At 53.8% G+C, this 15,444-nt stretch overlaps 1 protein-coding gene across 2 annotated transcripts; it reads right to left on the reverse strand.

Annotated features, from left to right (window-relative positions):
• Positions 1–219: 219 nt before the first annotated feature.
• LOC137157298 (signal-regulatory protein beta-1-like) lies at positions 220–7,896 on the reverse strand. 2 transcript variants are annotated; one of them, XM_067554590.1, is made up of 5 exons: positions 7,769–7,896; positions 4,513–4,861; positions 3,526–3,836; positions 1,534–1,884; positions 220–978 (listed from the first exon to the last, which is right to left on the reverse strand). In XM_067554590.1, exons 1-5 carry the CDS (start codon positions 7,779–7,781, stop codon positions 875–877), a joined length of 1,128 nt encoding a protein of 375 aa, XP_067410691.1. In that variant the 5' UTR covers positions 7,782–7,896; the 3' UTR covers positions 220–874. The 2 variants fall into 2 exon arrangements, 1 of the variants encoding a protein (XP_067410691.1); XR_010921051.1 differs by lacking the exons at positions 3,526–3,836; positions 4,513–4,861; positions 7,769–7,896 and having other exon boundaries at positions 1,561–1,693.
• Between the last annotated feature and the right edge of the window lie 7,548 nt (positions 7,897–15,444).

A 15,444-nucleotide genomic window follows, 5' to 3' on the forward strand; every position in this document is an offset into this window, starting at 1 on the left:
CTAGCCGTGGGGCTGCAAAAGGAGAGAATCCAACAGACAGTCAGTCAATGAACCTTCCCTTCTGTACCCAGCTGGGGAGGAGCCTCCCAGGGGCAAACTGCACTCCAGAGCCGTGAATGGGGTGCTGTGAGCCTCTGCACAGACCCGGCCCAGGAGAGGGTCAGGGACCCAGGAATGCCTGGTCCTGGGGCTGCAGTGGGACGGATGTTCTGGCAGGTGAATACCCGGGGGCAGGATTGCCAGCAGCTACGTGCCTGGGGCAAAGCCCCTCATAGGAGAAAAAGGGGAATTAATTCCCTGTGCATCCCTGGGCCCTGCTGGGCCCCCCCTGACCCGCTCAGCTGTTTGGGGCAGCGACTCCAGAGCTCCTCAGAGGCCCTGGATTGTGTCCCCCTGGCGCCTGCCCCAGCTGAACGCAGGCGGCATTTACCAAATGGAGGGAGCGTGTGGGGAGGAGAGGAGCAAAGGGGTCTCAATGTGCCGGAGGTGCAGAAGGCAGGGGAAGACCTGACCAGCCCCGCCAGCTCTCCATGCAGATCACCCTGAGCCCGCGGGTCCCTCTCTATGGGGCAGAGCAATTCATTTCCCACTTCTGCACAGCCCGTGGGGCTCTGGTGCCTGGTTACTGCAGCAGTTCGTGCCAAGCGAGATGGTCACCGGGCGATGTGGCCATTCGGGCTCTAGGAACTGGACTGGGACACTGAAAAACCAGCCGGTCACTAGTGATCTAGGCTGGAACTGAACGGAGAGTGTCTGTGTCCTAGGAGACTTGAACCCTGGCTGCTCTGCTCCTGGGCTGCTGCATTCAAAGCGGTTCCCTCGGGTTCCTTCTGATCACCCCAGGGTAATTCACAGAAAAGCTGCATTTACCGTGTTACCCTTTACTTCTCCAGAAGAGGAAAAGGAGGAAGGCGGCTACCAGCATCTTCTCCAGGAAGATCCCGATCCAGAGAGCGGGGCTGGAAAAGACACTCTGAGCTGCAGGAGAAATGCAGGCGATCAGCAAATGGACAGGAAGCCCCCACAAAGCTCCTGTTGTTTCTTGTGAAGTGCGGGAGTGTGACCTGTCCTGGAGCCCCCTCCACTCGCCCACACAGCACAGACAAGAGAGCTGCTGTTTCCCAGCCACCCTGCCCACCCTGACGTGCACCTTTGCCGAGCAGGGAAAAAGGACTCAGGAGCCTCCTGCACTTTTATCCAAAAATTTCAAATCCAGGAGCAGTGCTGGAGCCCTGGTGATCCCCAGCTCTGAGGAGTCACCATGTCAGAGCCCTTCCCAAGGGACTCCTTCACCCCCTGCAGGGCTGCGGGGAGTATCTGCCCTTGGCACAGCGTGCGGCCAAAGTGACATTTCCTGCCCTTAGCTTCCCCTTCCCTACGGGTCGCAGGTGAGCAGAGCAGAGCCATAATCCTTGTATCCTTGGGTCACAGTTACACTGAAGAGCTCCACGGGCAGAGATGGGCTGAAATGGCCCTTGGATTGGAGCTGGCCTGTCATAGCAGAAGCAGGCGAAGGTTCAACTGCACATTTACCTGGATTAGATGAAGTGGGCTCTTTACCTGGCTCAGCAGGCAGCTGGGAGATTTTCAGCATCTCACTGGCACTGACAGGGGGCTGGGAATCGTGCACAACCCGACAGGTGAACACTGAGTGATTCCTCTGCTCAGCTGCGTTGACCTCCAGGGAGCTCTGGAGCGTGTACGTCCCGTCTGGATTCTCAGCCAGGGGGGAGGATTTTCCTCGATCTGTCTCATTTCCGTTCTCCAGCCAGGTGAGCCTCACATTCTGTGGGTAAAACTGCTGCGCGCTGCAGGTGAATGTCACAGACTTGTTCACTGTGACGGGCAATGGCGGGTCTGTGGCCACTCGCAACCTGGGTGGAACTGACAAAAAAAACATCCTGGGCTTGGTATGTAAAGAAATTCTCCTTTTCCTGCTGAGTGAGAGGGAAATTCTAGGGCTGAACAAACTGATCTTCCCCCTGAGCCCATGTCCCTCCCTCCTCCCCAGGGCCCTCCCTGGAATCTCTTCTCTAAACCCTGCCCTTCCCCCCGTTCCCCACAGGGAGCAGGGGCAGCATTTATCTGTATATGCCCTTCCTCTCCGCACCCCAGAGGCCCTTTTATCCCTTTGACACCGTGTCTGAGAACAACACCCCAGTACCCCCATATTCCCCACTGTCACATCATTCTGACATGTGTCGTACACAGCATGCCTTGTAAGGTACCATTTTAAAAGTCTGGACCCGCTAAACATTAATATCCCGTCACATTGCATGTGCTGTCCTTGTCTGGGAAGTTACGGAGTGTTGCTGGGTGGGTGCTACTGAAAGACGTAAGTAGTGAACGCTCAGAACCAGCTTGTCAGGTACAACCATGGAGTAGCCAGATACGCTAACGGCCCCTGAAGGCGCATCCAAAGACTGGTGTACGTTCTCTCCACATCGAGGGAGGGGGAGACTAAATCATGAACTTCCTCAGACCGGATTTCTGGCCTGAGCAAGATGCAACATTCTGGGGTGCGGTGCGGGAAGGCTGGGAGGGGGGATGGCTCGTGCGTCTATCCACCGCAGGGTCATGAGCGGCTGGAAAGCCGTCAGGTAACTCAGCTGGGTGTGTGGCTCCAGCTGCTGTCGTGTTGGGTGATCCCGGGGTCCGGAGGGGCTGGCTGTTTGTCACCAGCAACGCTCTCCGAGAGGCAACCCAAACTGGATAGTTAAGGGGGCACAGCGGATCCACGGCTTCCTGGCTGCACCCTGAGGAGGTTCCTGTCACCGTCCAGTTCTGGGCAGGGCCCTCTCCACAGCTCTGCTCCCAGAGCGCTCTGCTGTCCCGCCCGGGGAGGGGCTGCCTCTGCACAGTGATGCCGCTTGGCCTTTCCACAGCGCCTCCCGCCTGAGGATCTCAAAGCACCTCGCCTACATGCATTAATTAACCCTCCCGCTGCCCTGCTGGTAGGTGAGCAGGAGCCCGGCAGTCCCTAGGCCCCCTCCTGGAGGCTGGCTGGCAGATCTGAACTCAGATGAATCCACTGTCTTTGCCCCCAGTGCACAGTGACATGAGGGGGTGCAGAGTGCTTGCAAGGGGTCCCGAGGCCCGGGAGGGGGGCGGCTGTCAGGGTAATTCTTTAACAACAACACGAATTAGCAGAGGGCAAACAACTCTTCAATACGTCCCCTTTCCCTCCCCTTCCTCCCTGGGATAAACGCACAGCGGGCTGGGTAACTTCAACTGGGGGGTGGGATCTTACCAGGGCTTAACAAGGAAAAAATCTTCCAACCCACACACCCTCCACACACACCCCGGAGCCCCACTGGGCTGGAGTAGGGCATGTTCTGGCCGGGGGAAGGGTCTCAAAGTTCACAGGGCCTGAGAATGAGAGATGGACACAGAGACCCAAATCTGTATTTCAGTGTCTGACCCTCACCCAGTGCCCAGCCCAAAGGGACCCCACAGGGCGAAGGGTCCGTCTCAGCCCTCCCCAGTAGAAGAGCCCCCAGGGGTCAGCCCCGCCTGGGCTCCTACCTCGCAGCACATCGCTGAGGTTGTAAGTCCCTTGCAGGGGAGCCGATAAGGTGCTGTGCTGTATCCGACAGGTGAGCTGGGAGCGGGCGTCTCCTGCGGCCAGGCTCACCCCCACGGTGCTGGACACGCTGTAGGAGACGCTCTCTTGTTCAGGGGAAACCCGGGTCTGGAGCTCTGGGAGTTTGGTCCCATTTTTGAGCCAGGTCACAGTGATGTCTTTGGGAGAGAATCCTCCTGACGTGCAGGTGAAATTCACTGTGTGACCCGGCTCTGCCCTGCTGCGGGGGCCGGACACAGACGGGGCCGATGGTCTAGCTGCAGGAAGAAGCATGTATTGGCCAGTCAGGCCACTCTGCGACTGAGAGCTTGTCACGGGACCGCCCTCTGCCAGGGACAGCCTGAGATCAGGGGAGCCACAGCCCCCCGCCCTGAGCACATGCCAAGGGGGGCGGGGTCAGGCTAGGAGCGCCCTGTGTCCTAGCAAAGGAAGAAGAAACATCCCAGTAAGTCCCGGGCTGCAGCCGAGCTCTTGGGGGGGGGGATGGGGGCCGAGAAAGACTCACCCCAGGCCCGTGTCTGGCCGCAGTTCAGTTCTGCCAGAGGCGCTAACTCTGTGCAGATCCCCAGCCTGCCTGGTCCTCGCTCCCCGTCTCCCGTGGGGCAGTGGGGGAGGGGCTGCCCAGGGAATTGGGAGGGGAGAAGAAACCCTGCAGTGCTCGGAGCAATGCCCCCAGTAGGTGAGTACACGCGGTCCCGGCGTGCTCGGCTGGGGGCGCCCTGGGCCAGCGGGCTCGACCCAGCAGCTCTTTATGGAAGGGCGAGTGAGACGGATCCACCCACACCTGACACCCCCATGTGCAGTCTCAGTGGGTCCGTGGGAATCCCAGCTCCGCGGGGAGCGTCCGGGCCCAGCTGGGTTTGTTCCCCGCCCTGGTGCCAGCCCCGCTGGGGAGGGGAGTGGGGCGGGGCGGGGCTGGGAGCTCGCACTCACCGCTCACGGACACGGCCGTGCCATTGCCGGATTTATACTCCTGGTCCGCGCCCCCATACATCCTCTGGAACTTCACACAGCGATAGACCCCGGCGTCCGCGGGGCGGGTGTCACTGATGCGGATGGTGTAGTCTGTGTTAGAGCCAATCTCAGCCCGCGTTACCCGGGGGAATGATCCCGTCTGTTCATAGACGAGCTGCCGGTCACTGCCCGAGCCCTTCAACCACTTCACGGGTCCGACCGGAGCTGCCCCAGTCACAGAGCAGGTGAGGGTGAGGGTCTCTCCCGCTGACACAGACACGGCGCCCTGGGGCTGCAGCACCTGGAGCTCCTGGGCCCCGGACCCTGCAACGAGAGAACGGGCCGGGCTGGGGGAGGCTCCGATGGACAAGCCCGAGTCGCGCCGCCGCCGGGAGCGGATCCCACGTGAGGACGGAGTTTCTGGGGGTGCCCGGACTGCCCCTGCACGGACCGGGCAGCTCCACAGCGCCGCCTGCCGGCCTGACCCAGCTCTGCAGTAAAGGGCCGGATGCGTCACACGCTCAACAGCCAGGGAGCCAATCACGAGCGGCAACGTCACGCCCCGAGGTGGGCGGGGCGGTCGGATCAAAGGCTCCGTTCTCAGCCTGGGAAGCTTGAATGGCAGCAGGCGGAGGGTGCTGCGGGCCGCACGTTCATTCAAGGTGCACAGGCGCCGTTGTGCAGCCAGGGGGCAGCATGACACTGCGCTGATTTATCCGAACGGGGGCGCAGGGGCTGCGCTGCTGCGCGGTTCTGAATCCCTTGGAACATCCCCGGAGCAAGTCCTAGGCAGCCCCGCGGGCAGCGCGGCGGGGGCAGTGTCTCGGGGCAGGGGGATGGACCGAAGAATCTCCGGCCATGGGGCTGGAGGACAAGGTTCCGGCCCGGCTGCTGGGTCCAGACAGGCAGCCCCTGCCCCGAGCCCCTTCCACTGCCCGGGACGCTGGGCAGGGGCGCTTAGCTCTGCACTGGGAGTAAAACTGAGACCGGAACTAGAGGCCGGCCCACTGCATAGCGTCCGTAGCTGAGCGCTTTGCACCCACCGGGGCTCCTGGCATCCCTCCTTTCCCACCCGGTGCGCCACCTGCCATCCCCGTCTACTACAGGGTCTCCCTGAAACCGCACCTCCAGCATGGCAGGGGCTCCAAATGTCCCCTCTTTCCCCAGGGGCTCTGCGTGCCCCTCATTTCCTCTTCCTCCCCAGACAGGCGAGCTGTGTGCACCCCCGTTTTAACCGTACCCCTCATACTATTGCCCTGTTCTCCCCCCATCGCATGGGTTCTGTGTGACCCCCGTTCCCTTTTCCCCACCCATACGAGGGGCTCCATGTGTCCCTCTGCCCCATCCCCCTGTACTAGGGTCCCCCATTCTCCCGCCCCATGCCATGGGTTCTGTCTGCCCCCTATTCTCTCCTTCCACCCATACCCTGCCATTTCCCCCACTATTAGTTTTTGCTTTCAGGCTGGGAGATACTCATTCAGGGAGGCAGCATGTTACACTCCATTGGGCCGCTGGGCAGAGCTGAGCTGTTATTCTGGGAGGTGTATATGGCTGTCTATAGCCAATTCCAGACCGAGCTGAAGCCAAGGTGTGTGCTAACCACATACAAAGGGCTCCGTGGATCCGCCCCCTGGATCTCCAGTTTTCACCAAAATCAGCAGGCTTCCTCCTGGGAACGCCTGTAACAGTCCCTGCCATTTTGGCATTGACGGGTTACCGTGGCGAAACGTTTCTGTGTTACATCCAGGCAGGATAAATCACTAGCTCAGCATACGTTACAGAGCCACCCTCAGCCCCGAGGGACACTTTGGCCCTCAGACGTCCCCACCCAGACACGGCCGGCAGACTCTCCCAGACCCGAGCGCTGTAAACTCCCTCACAGGGCTATTTAAGGGGTGAGAGGTGTCAAGTGCAGAGACGGGAATGAAAGAGGAGGAAGAAACGACCAGTTCTCAGCCTGGAAAGGGGGTGGGAACCCAGGGCTCAGTACTAGGCTGGATGGTTTTCTGTGTTTTTAGTAAGTATTCACAAGAGCAGCTGCACAGCAAGGCGACAACTGGAAATGATTCTGATTGGTCAAGCTGGGGGGCATTCTGGGGTCAGGAGCAGCCGTGCGCGCTGTTGGGTTCTGGCCCAGTGGTAATTTCTCAGGACAAAGATCAGGGCAGCTCCGTGGGCAGCTCAGGGAGAACAATTCCTCAGGATACGCGAGTTGCAGAAAGAAAGGAGTAAGGTAGAAGAATCTGCAAAAATGTGGCTGGATGATAGGACCTCAGCCCCATTCCTGGGTCCAGACAAGGTCCCTGCACCTGAACAGAGCCCCTTTCACTGCAAGGGGATGGAGGCAGAGAACCAAGTTGATCACCAGCTGGGGGCGGGAGGACATTTCCTCTCGTTGTACAAAATAATACAAGGGCTCAGATCTTCCACTGACGCCTCTCGAACTTACCACGGTTGCAAGGAGCAGGAAAGCAGGCGAGGCGGTTTGTGCACTCATGGGCAATAGAGGTGTCACTTACCGGGGATTGGCAGAAGCATCAGCACCAGGCATAGAAGAGACAATCCAGACATATGGGTCGAGATAGCCATCGTGATGACAGAGGGGAGACCCTTCAACGCCCCAGCCTTCGCCAGCACGCCATTGTCTCAAGAGTTAGTGAGAAATTTGAGTTCCGGCTCTGACCATCCTGTGATGCAGAAGGAAGTGGACTGTGGTAGTGACACTTCCTGCTCCTGCCTCTGTGTGGACTAAACTGCTTTTCCCCAGTGTTAATTTTACTTCTCACAGCGAAGCATCTGGGGTCCTGCGTTCCCTCATGAAGCCTCACATAGTCCAACCCTTGGACCGCCGTGAGATAAAGCATCCATGCTAATGCTGGCACTCTGACAGCTCCCTTCAATACTTCTCTGAGTAAATGGAAGTCACTTGGCTGCTTACATGTTAGAGATGGGCCAAGGAAGGGATTGGGTCGGGATTAGATCTAGACTGGGGTGTGGTTTGATGGTGCCAAAATGGTGGAGATCTTATGAGATCAGCTTTTCTCTGGAGAGTCCAACCTGACTCATGAAATGGGCCTTTTCCAGTCTGGGATCCAATACAGAACCCAACCTGCACAAGCCAGTGCAGATCAGCGAGAAAGGAAGGTCTCACGGTTACAGCACAGGTGATCTGGGTTCTTTTGCTCCATCCGCTACTGAGTAACCTTGGTTGAATTTAGGCAAATCACTTACCATCTCTGTGCATCAGTCTTTAGCATCTTCCTTTTCCTGCCCCTTGTCTGGCTTGGCTTCTTAGACTGCAAGCTCTGTGAAGCATGGACTGTCAATTACTGTGCGTGTGTACAGCACCGACCACGATGGGGTCCAGCCTCTGCTGCATCCTCTCTCCTCCTGTAATAAAAATAATAATAAAGACGTAGACGGCTGGAGTGATGAAAATGCCTGAATGATGTTTTTGAAAGGGTTTGGATTTGAGATACTAGTTTGGGTCCATTGCACGTGTTAAAACATCCGTAAACATCGGGGCACAACCGGTTCTTTTCCTGAGCGATGGCCCAAGCAGCCACACCGGCCCTGAAAGAGTTAATTACGCATGTGCACGTTGTTACTGTTTCCTGTTGTGACTTCTCATTTTCTTTTGCCAACCCAGCTGGCTGAGCTCAAACCACCATTGTTAAACCTACGGAGCTGACTGGGCTCCAGCCAACAGCTTTGCAAATGGCTTTCAGCCCCTCAGTACGGATACGGCTCCTGAGCTTGTGGCTTGGTCTCTCGTCCATGAACGATTCAGGTGAGTACAAAGCAACGGGAGCTTTGCCATGAAATGTGGCGGGTCTAAAGAACAGAGAAAGAAATCAGTGAATTCGGGATCTCTGTGCAGGGGGGAGATAGAGCCAGATATCTACTTATCTGAGAAAACGTGCGTGTCTTTAAAAGACGTTTGTATTCAATGGTTTCCTCTCCACGCCCCTTTCGCACACTGTGTGTCTGTTCAGCTTGGAAGCTCTTTGGAGCGGGATCATGTCCCTGTGTCTTTGGACATAGAATCAGAGTTGGAAGGGACCTCAGGAGGTCATCTAGAGTTCAGTTGCACCCATCTTGACTGAGGCCTCTGAGTACTAGGGTAACAAAAGTATTAAAAATAACCACAGAGCATTTGCCCTCCCGCTAGGGTGACCAGACAGCAAGAAGGAAAAGTCAGGACAGGGGGTGGAGGGTAATAGGTGCCTATTTAAGAAAAAGCTCCCAATATTGGGACTGTCCCTATAAAATCAGGCCATCTGGTCACCCTAGCTCCCCAGGAGGCTGGGACGCAGTGTTGCAACGTTAATGGTATTTCCAGGTGTGTCGTGGTGAGTGGGACATGACCCTGCACCAACATCAAAGCTCTTGGACTCTTTTCCCGGAGCTCCTCTGCAATGTTCTCCACGTATCTGCACACAGCACAGGCCAGTCTGCGCATGCATGTCCTCAGCACTTTCCGTGCATCCAGCCCTGCCTGGCTGTGGGCTCCCTTCTGCAGAGCTGGGCTACATGGAGGCCCTACAGAGCTGCTCCAGATCACCTGGTTGGTTTTACATCACAGCAGCAAGTGATGTCAATCCTGGAAGAGCTGCTGGGACCCAGCTTCTTAAAGAGCAGCCATCGCTGGACAGGACATTCTGGAAAAGCATTGTACTTCGAAACAAAGCCTCCCCGCCACTTCCCCCCCATTTGCTGCATCTCCAAGGGCTTATTTCCTCTCGGTGAGATGTGCATGAAAACCGGGTTTGTGCAGCGATCATCTGACCCATCTGCTCTCCTCCCCTCTCCCGTTGCCATCACAGCTTTGATGATCTCTCAGATCAGCTGCTGCGGGTGGAGAATAACCAGCAATAGCACGACTTCCTAAAGAGACGAAGTTCCTGCTTTCATGCAACCACCCTGAGTTTATAAAGAAAAAAAAGGGGGAAGAGAAATGCAGGGGCGTAACTTGCCGAGTGCCTCTGCACAGAATGTTTTTTTCAGGTTTTTATGTCCAGCACAAGAAACACGAGCAGCTGGTTTTGCCGCTGCTATGCAAGGACCATCACCAGCATCCAGCCATGAACATTGCAACCCACAACCTGCCCCAGACACCGCGCCAAAAGAACCAGACAGAAAGGGCCAGACTCAACCTCTCTGCAGTAATAGTGATAGGATGTGCACAGGGGGGACTTCTCAGATTCTTTCGATGGGGTCAGAGGAAAGGGCAGGCTTTTTTCAGCAGCAACAGACTAACCCCAAACTCCGTGGATCCTGAAGGATCCACCAGAGACCATGGGCCATCCGCCTCCAAGCTCTGCACCTTCACACCGATTCCAGGGTCTTCTTCAATTCTCCCCAGCTCCCTGGCAGCAGAGCCCCACCGAAACCCCGCTGCCAAGGTTGCCTCAGCCGGCCGCTGCTCCCTGGATGCCCATAAAAGGAGGACTCAGCTGCACGGAGTGAAGCTGCAGAAGAGGTTGAATGGGGCTTCTGGGCAGTGTTGCCACAGGGTTTTGGGGGGACACAATCCTGTTGGATCTAGGGGCTACACAACACTACACAAGTGGGATTTGGTGTAACTTGGTTTTTGTTTCCAGCACAAGGAATGTTGAAGGTTGGGGTGGGAACAGCTCCCCTCCCGCGACGCCGGGACTCAGCCAAGTGAGGGGTTTAAATAGGACGGAGCAGAGTGGAGGCAGCTGAATGGTTAAATCCAAGAGACTTCAGAGTGTCCGGAGAAACTTTGGGTTTCCAGAACCAGTCTCCAGTCCCGCGTGGGTGGAGAGGAAGATCTCACCGAACAGGCTGCAAGCACTGTGCAAATAACATGCAATATAAGGAATGAGAACAGCCGTTATCCTTGTCATTAACTGAAACCCTCCCACGTTGTCTCTGCGCTGCAGGTTCCAGGGCCCAGGAGCTCCAGGTGCTGCAGCCCCATGGCACCATGTCGGTGGTAGTGGGAGAGACCCTCACCCTCACCTGCTCTGTGACTGCGGCAGCTCCAGCAGGACCCGTGAAGTGGCTGAAGGGCTCGGGCAGTGACCGGCAGCTCATCTATGCACAGATGGGACCATTCCCCCGGGTAACGCGGGCTGAGAATGGCTCTGACACAGACTTCACCATCCGCATCAGTGACACCCGCCCCGAGGATGCCGGGGTCTATCGCTGTGTGAAGTTTCAGAGGGTGGCTGGGGGCGCGGACCAGGAGTATAAATCCGGCGCTGGCACGGCCGTGTCCGTGAGCGGTGAGTGCGAGCTCCCAGCCCAGACCCGCCCCACTCCTCTCCCCAGCAGGGCTGGCACCAGGGCGGGGAACAAACCCAGCTCAAACCCTGTCTGCCCGTTCTGTTAGTGTTTCTTGTTGCTAGAACATCTCTTGTGCGGTAGAGAAGACACAGGATTCAGCAGTAACTGAGATACAGAGGAATCTTAGCAAGGCTGCGGGACACAGGCAAACCTTGTGGTTCTCCAGCTTCCAGACTAAACACAGCCTGTGCTGCCTAGTGTCACCACACGGCATCTCCCTGAGTCCTGGCCGGGGTTTTTTTCTCTATAGATTCCAAGGCCCGAAGGGACCTTTGTGTCTATCCTGACCTCATGGATAACACAGGCCAGAGAACTGCCCCAAAGTAATTCCTAGAGCAGAGCCTTTAGACAAACATCCAGTCTTGATTTTAAAATTGCCAGTGATGGCGACTCCATCACAACCCTTGGTGAGTTGTTCCAATGGTTAATTGCTCTCATTCTTTAAAGATGTACACCTTATTTCCAGCCTGCATGTGCCTCGCTTCAACTTCCAGTCATTGGATCATGTTATTTTCTCTGCTAGACCGAAAAGCCTGTTATGAAACATGTGTTCCCCATGTAGGAACTTACAGAGTATGATCAAGCCACCCCTCAACCTTCTCTTTGTTAAGCTACATAGATTGAGCTCCTGGAGTCGATCACTGTAAGTTTTCTAATGCTTTAATCACTCTCTGAACCCTCTCCAATTTATCAACACCCTTTCCGTACTGTGGACAGCAGAACTGGACACAGGATTCTAGCAGCACTCAGGCCGGAACCAAATACAGAGATAAAAATCACCTCTCTACTTCTACTCGAGATTCCTCTGTTTATGCATCCCAGGATCACATTAGCCCTTTTGGCCACAGCATCCCACCGGGGGCTCGTCATCAGCTGATTTCCACCAAGACCCCCCCATCTTTCGCAGAGTCACCGCTTCCAAGAACAGAGTCCCCCACTGTGCAAGTGTAGCCTTCCTACACTCTTTGTTCCTAATGTGTCCCTTTACATTTAGCCATGTTAAAAACATATTGTTTATTTGTGCCCAGCTTACCACGCAATCCATATCGCTCTGTATCAGTGACCTGGCCTCTTCGTTATTTACCACTTCCCCAATTTTTGTGCCATCTGCTCACTTTATCAGTGATGATCTGATGTTTTCTTCCAAGTCATAAATACAAATGTTAAATAGCCAAGTACCGATCCCTGCAAGCCTCCACTAGAAACATACCCATTTGATGACAACTCCCTGTTTACAGTTACATTTTGAGGCCTATCAGTTAGCCAGCTTTTAATCCATGTAATGTGTACCTGGTTAATTTTATATCTTTCTAGTTTTCTAATCAAAATACCATGTGCTATCAAGTCAAATGCCTTACAGAAATGTAAGTGTATTACGTCAACACTATCACCTTTATCAACCAACTTGTAATCCCATCAAAAAAAAGATATTAAGTTAGATCCTATCAAACTATTTCCATAAACCAATCTTGACTGGCATTAATTATATTACCCTCCTTTAATTCTTTATTAATCAAGTCCCACATCAGCCACTCCATTGTCTTATCAGGGGTTGTTGTCAGACTGAGAGACCTATAATTACCCAGATCATTTTGTTTATCCGTTTAAAATATTGACACATTAGCTTTCTTCCAGTCTTCTGGAGCTTCCTGGGTGTTCCAAGACTTATTGAAAATCAACATTAATGGTCCAGTGAGCTCCTCGGCCAGATCTTTTAAAACTCCTGAATGCAAGTTATCCAGACTTGCTGATTTAAAAAGGTCTGACTTTAGTAGCTACTGTTTAACATCCTCGTGAGATGCTAGTGGAATGGAAAGAATGTTATATGACATCATCTGTTTTCTCCCAAGTACAGAACAGAAATATATATTTAACACTTCTGCCTTTTCTCCATTATTATTGATAATTCTACCATGTCCATTGAGTAATGGACCAGTTCCATTGTTAGGAACCTTTTTGTTCCTAATATACTTAAACTCCTTTCTATTGTTCTTAACTCTGGTGGCCTTGTATCCCTTTGCATTCCTTATCAAGTTTCTAACATGCCTAGTTATATTCATTACTATCAAAATATATATATATATATATATAAAAAATAGCTGCCTCCACTGTCCCTCTCAGCCAGCTTATTTCTTTAACCAATATGGCCTCTTCATCCATTGTGGCTTTTGTGGCATCTAATAAAGTGTTCTTAAACAATTCCTAATTATCATTCACTTTTTTCTGATTAAATTCATCCTCCCAGCTGATTTGGCTGATAATTGTTTTCAGCTTTGTGAAACTGGCCCGTTTAAAGCACCAAGTATATATTTCAACATCATAAATATGATCAAGTCATGATCACTTGTGCCTAAGATACCATTATTTTTAGCTCTGTTTAGTTCCTCTTTCTCTGTCAAGACAAAGTGTAATACAGAATTTGCCCGTGTTGGATTTTTGGGTTATAAATTGTCATTTATAATGTTTAGAAATTCCAAGGATGTTTTAATATTAGCAGCATGAGAGCACTAGCATATGTCAGTCAAATGAAGTGCTCTATGATCACGAAGCTTTTTTCCCTACACATTACAGACAGGTGTGGTGTGTAAGGAGCCTATTATTCTGTTCCTAGTATAATGTAGGGGTCTGTATCAGACCCAACCTAATACCCCACCTTGTGCTTTATCCGTTAGGACATTGATCCATAAACATTCAAAATCATTTTCTTCTAAGTTATCAGTGACTCGGAATCAGCTGATGGCACCTTTGAGAGTGTCACACCCTCTCCCCTTTGGCCCACTCAGCCATCCCTGAAGAGGTTATAACCATAGATCTGACCATTGCGCATCACCCCACCAGGTTTCAGTAAAGCCAACTAGATCAAATGAAGCAATTCCAGTTCCTCTTTGTTCCCCGGCTCCATGGCAGTCCTGGAAGGGACTATGGACTGCACTACAGAAGCATCTCAGACAAACCGGCCGCTCAGTTATCTCTGCCCTGCAGAATGGTGTCTCCCAACCCCTAAATTGCAACATGTGTCTCTAGCTTCTATTTCTGCAGATAGCTCCCTGGTTTCACCTGTGACTGCTGCTGTTGGGACAGTCTGTGTCCTTGTCGTTTTACTCCTCGCCTCCGTTTACTTCTATGTAAGAAAGAAGAGAGGTGAGTGCAGCGTTTCAATCAGCTGTTCCATTTACTCCAGGGACTAGGGATATTTGCTGGCCCGAGCACAACTAACTAACCCTGTTGTTTCTTTCCTCTGCCCATCTAGGTGGGAGCCCCTGCACTGCCAGGTCTGTGTAAATTGGGTATTCATGCAGTGACGGTTAGTTAAGCTAATTCAATCTCTCTCGGTCGTATCCAACAGCCTCCTGGCTTAAACCCCTCACCGTGTTTTCTTTTTCTGTAAAATAACTTTTATCCACAAAACGTAGCTGTGTTCGCTTATTTTGACTTGAATTCTACCAAGCCAAACCCCCATAGTGTGTGTCTATGTCAGGACATCTCCCTCCGTGTCCTCGGCGTTTCTCGTCACTTTGCTTTGCTGGACTCTTAAATACCAGTGTAAAAAGCAAACACACACAGCCTCCAAAATCCCCCCCTGAACACAATGCAGACTTCATGTTTGGCCGGGAACCCCAGCCAAACTTGCAGGATCAAATACTCTCCCCGGGATTGGCTGAGCTCCTTTTCTTCTAAATAGTTCAATTCTTGGGGGCAAAAGCCTCTTACTTGTGTCTAATTAGCATTCTCTTTCCCCTAGGTCTCAAGCTCCCTTTCCAGATAACGTGAGGACTCAGCCCCAGGTACGATATGCTGAGGAGACAAATAACGTGAGGACTCAGCCCCAGGTACGATATGCTGAGGAGACAAATAACGTGAGGACTCAGCCCCAGGTACGATATGCTGAGGAGACAAAGGGAGAGGGGCTGTCTTGGGCAGGGCCCCAGTTCGAGCTAGGGGTGTGGTTCCTGGCGTGAGGAGACGTTCCTGCACTAGCTCGGATCACGCTTGGGTGCTGACAACAGAGTGCAGGAGGAGGGCGTCTCCTCACCCTGGGAACTGTACCCCTCGAGCTTCAAGTGCAGACATACCCACAGCTGCACTGGGTCGCCTCCTTTTGCAGGGGCCACCTGTGCCTCTTTCACTGCTTCCTAGGACAAGACCTTCCGGGTTTCGGCCTGACACGTAGGGGCCGCCAGGACTCGGTCATGTTCCCGGGACAGCTGAGGGACACGAAACCCAAAGTCAGCAGCGCTGCTGGGGCGCAGGGGAGCTCCTCGGCTGATCCCCTTCTGACCTCCCAGGCGGGTCACTGAATGGCCCCACAGGCCACCTGGGCTGTCATTTTCCAGCTTGCACCACGGCCCCACAGAGCCAGAGACCAGGTTCTGCTCTCACTGGTGTAAGTCAGGAGTAATTGCACTGAGGCCAAGGCAGTTACACCAGTGTAATGGGGGCAGAATCAGGCTCTGATCAGTACTTTTCGTTGCTGTTAAAACACCAGGTCAGAGAGTCATGGCGTTTAAGGGGCCACCAGATCATCTGGCTCCTGCATGGCACAGGCCACCAGCACTAAGCCAACAACCCCAATGAGACCAGCACGCTGCTGC

This window comes from Emydura macquarii, unplaced genomic scaffold (assembly GCF_026122565.2).
Source record: "Emydura macquarii macquarii isolate MOO-44397 ecotype Brisbane River unplaced genomic scaffold, CSIRO-AGI_Emac_v2 contig_1483, whole genome shotgun sequence".
In the NCBI taxonomy this organism is placed as follows: Eukaryota; Metazoa; Chordata; order Testudines; family Chelidae; genus Emydura; species Emydura macquarii.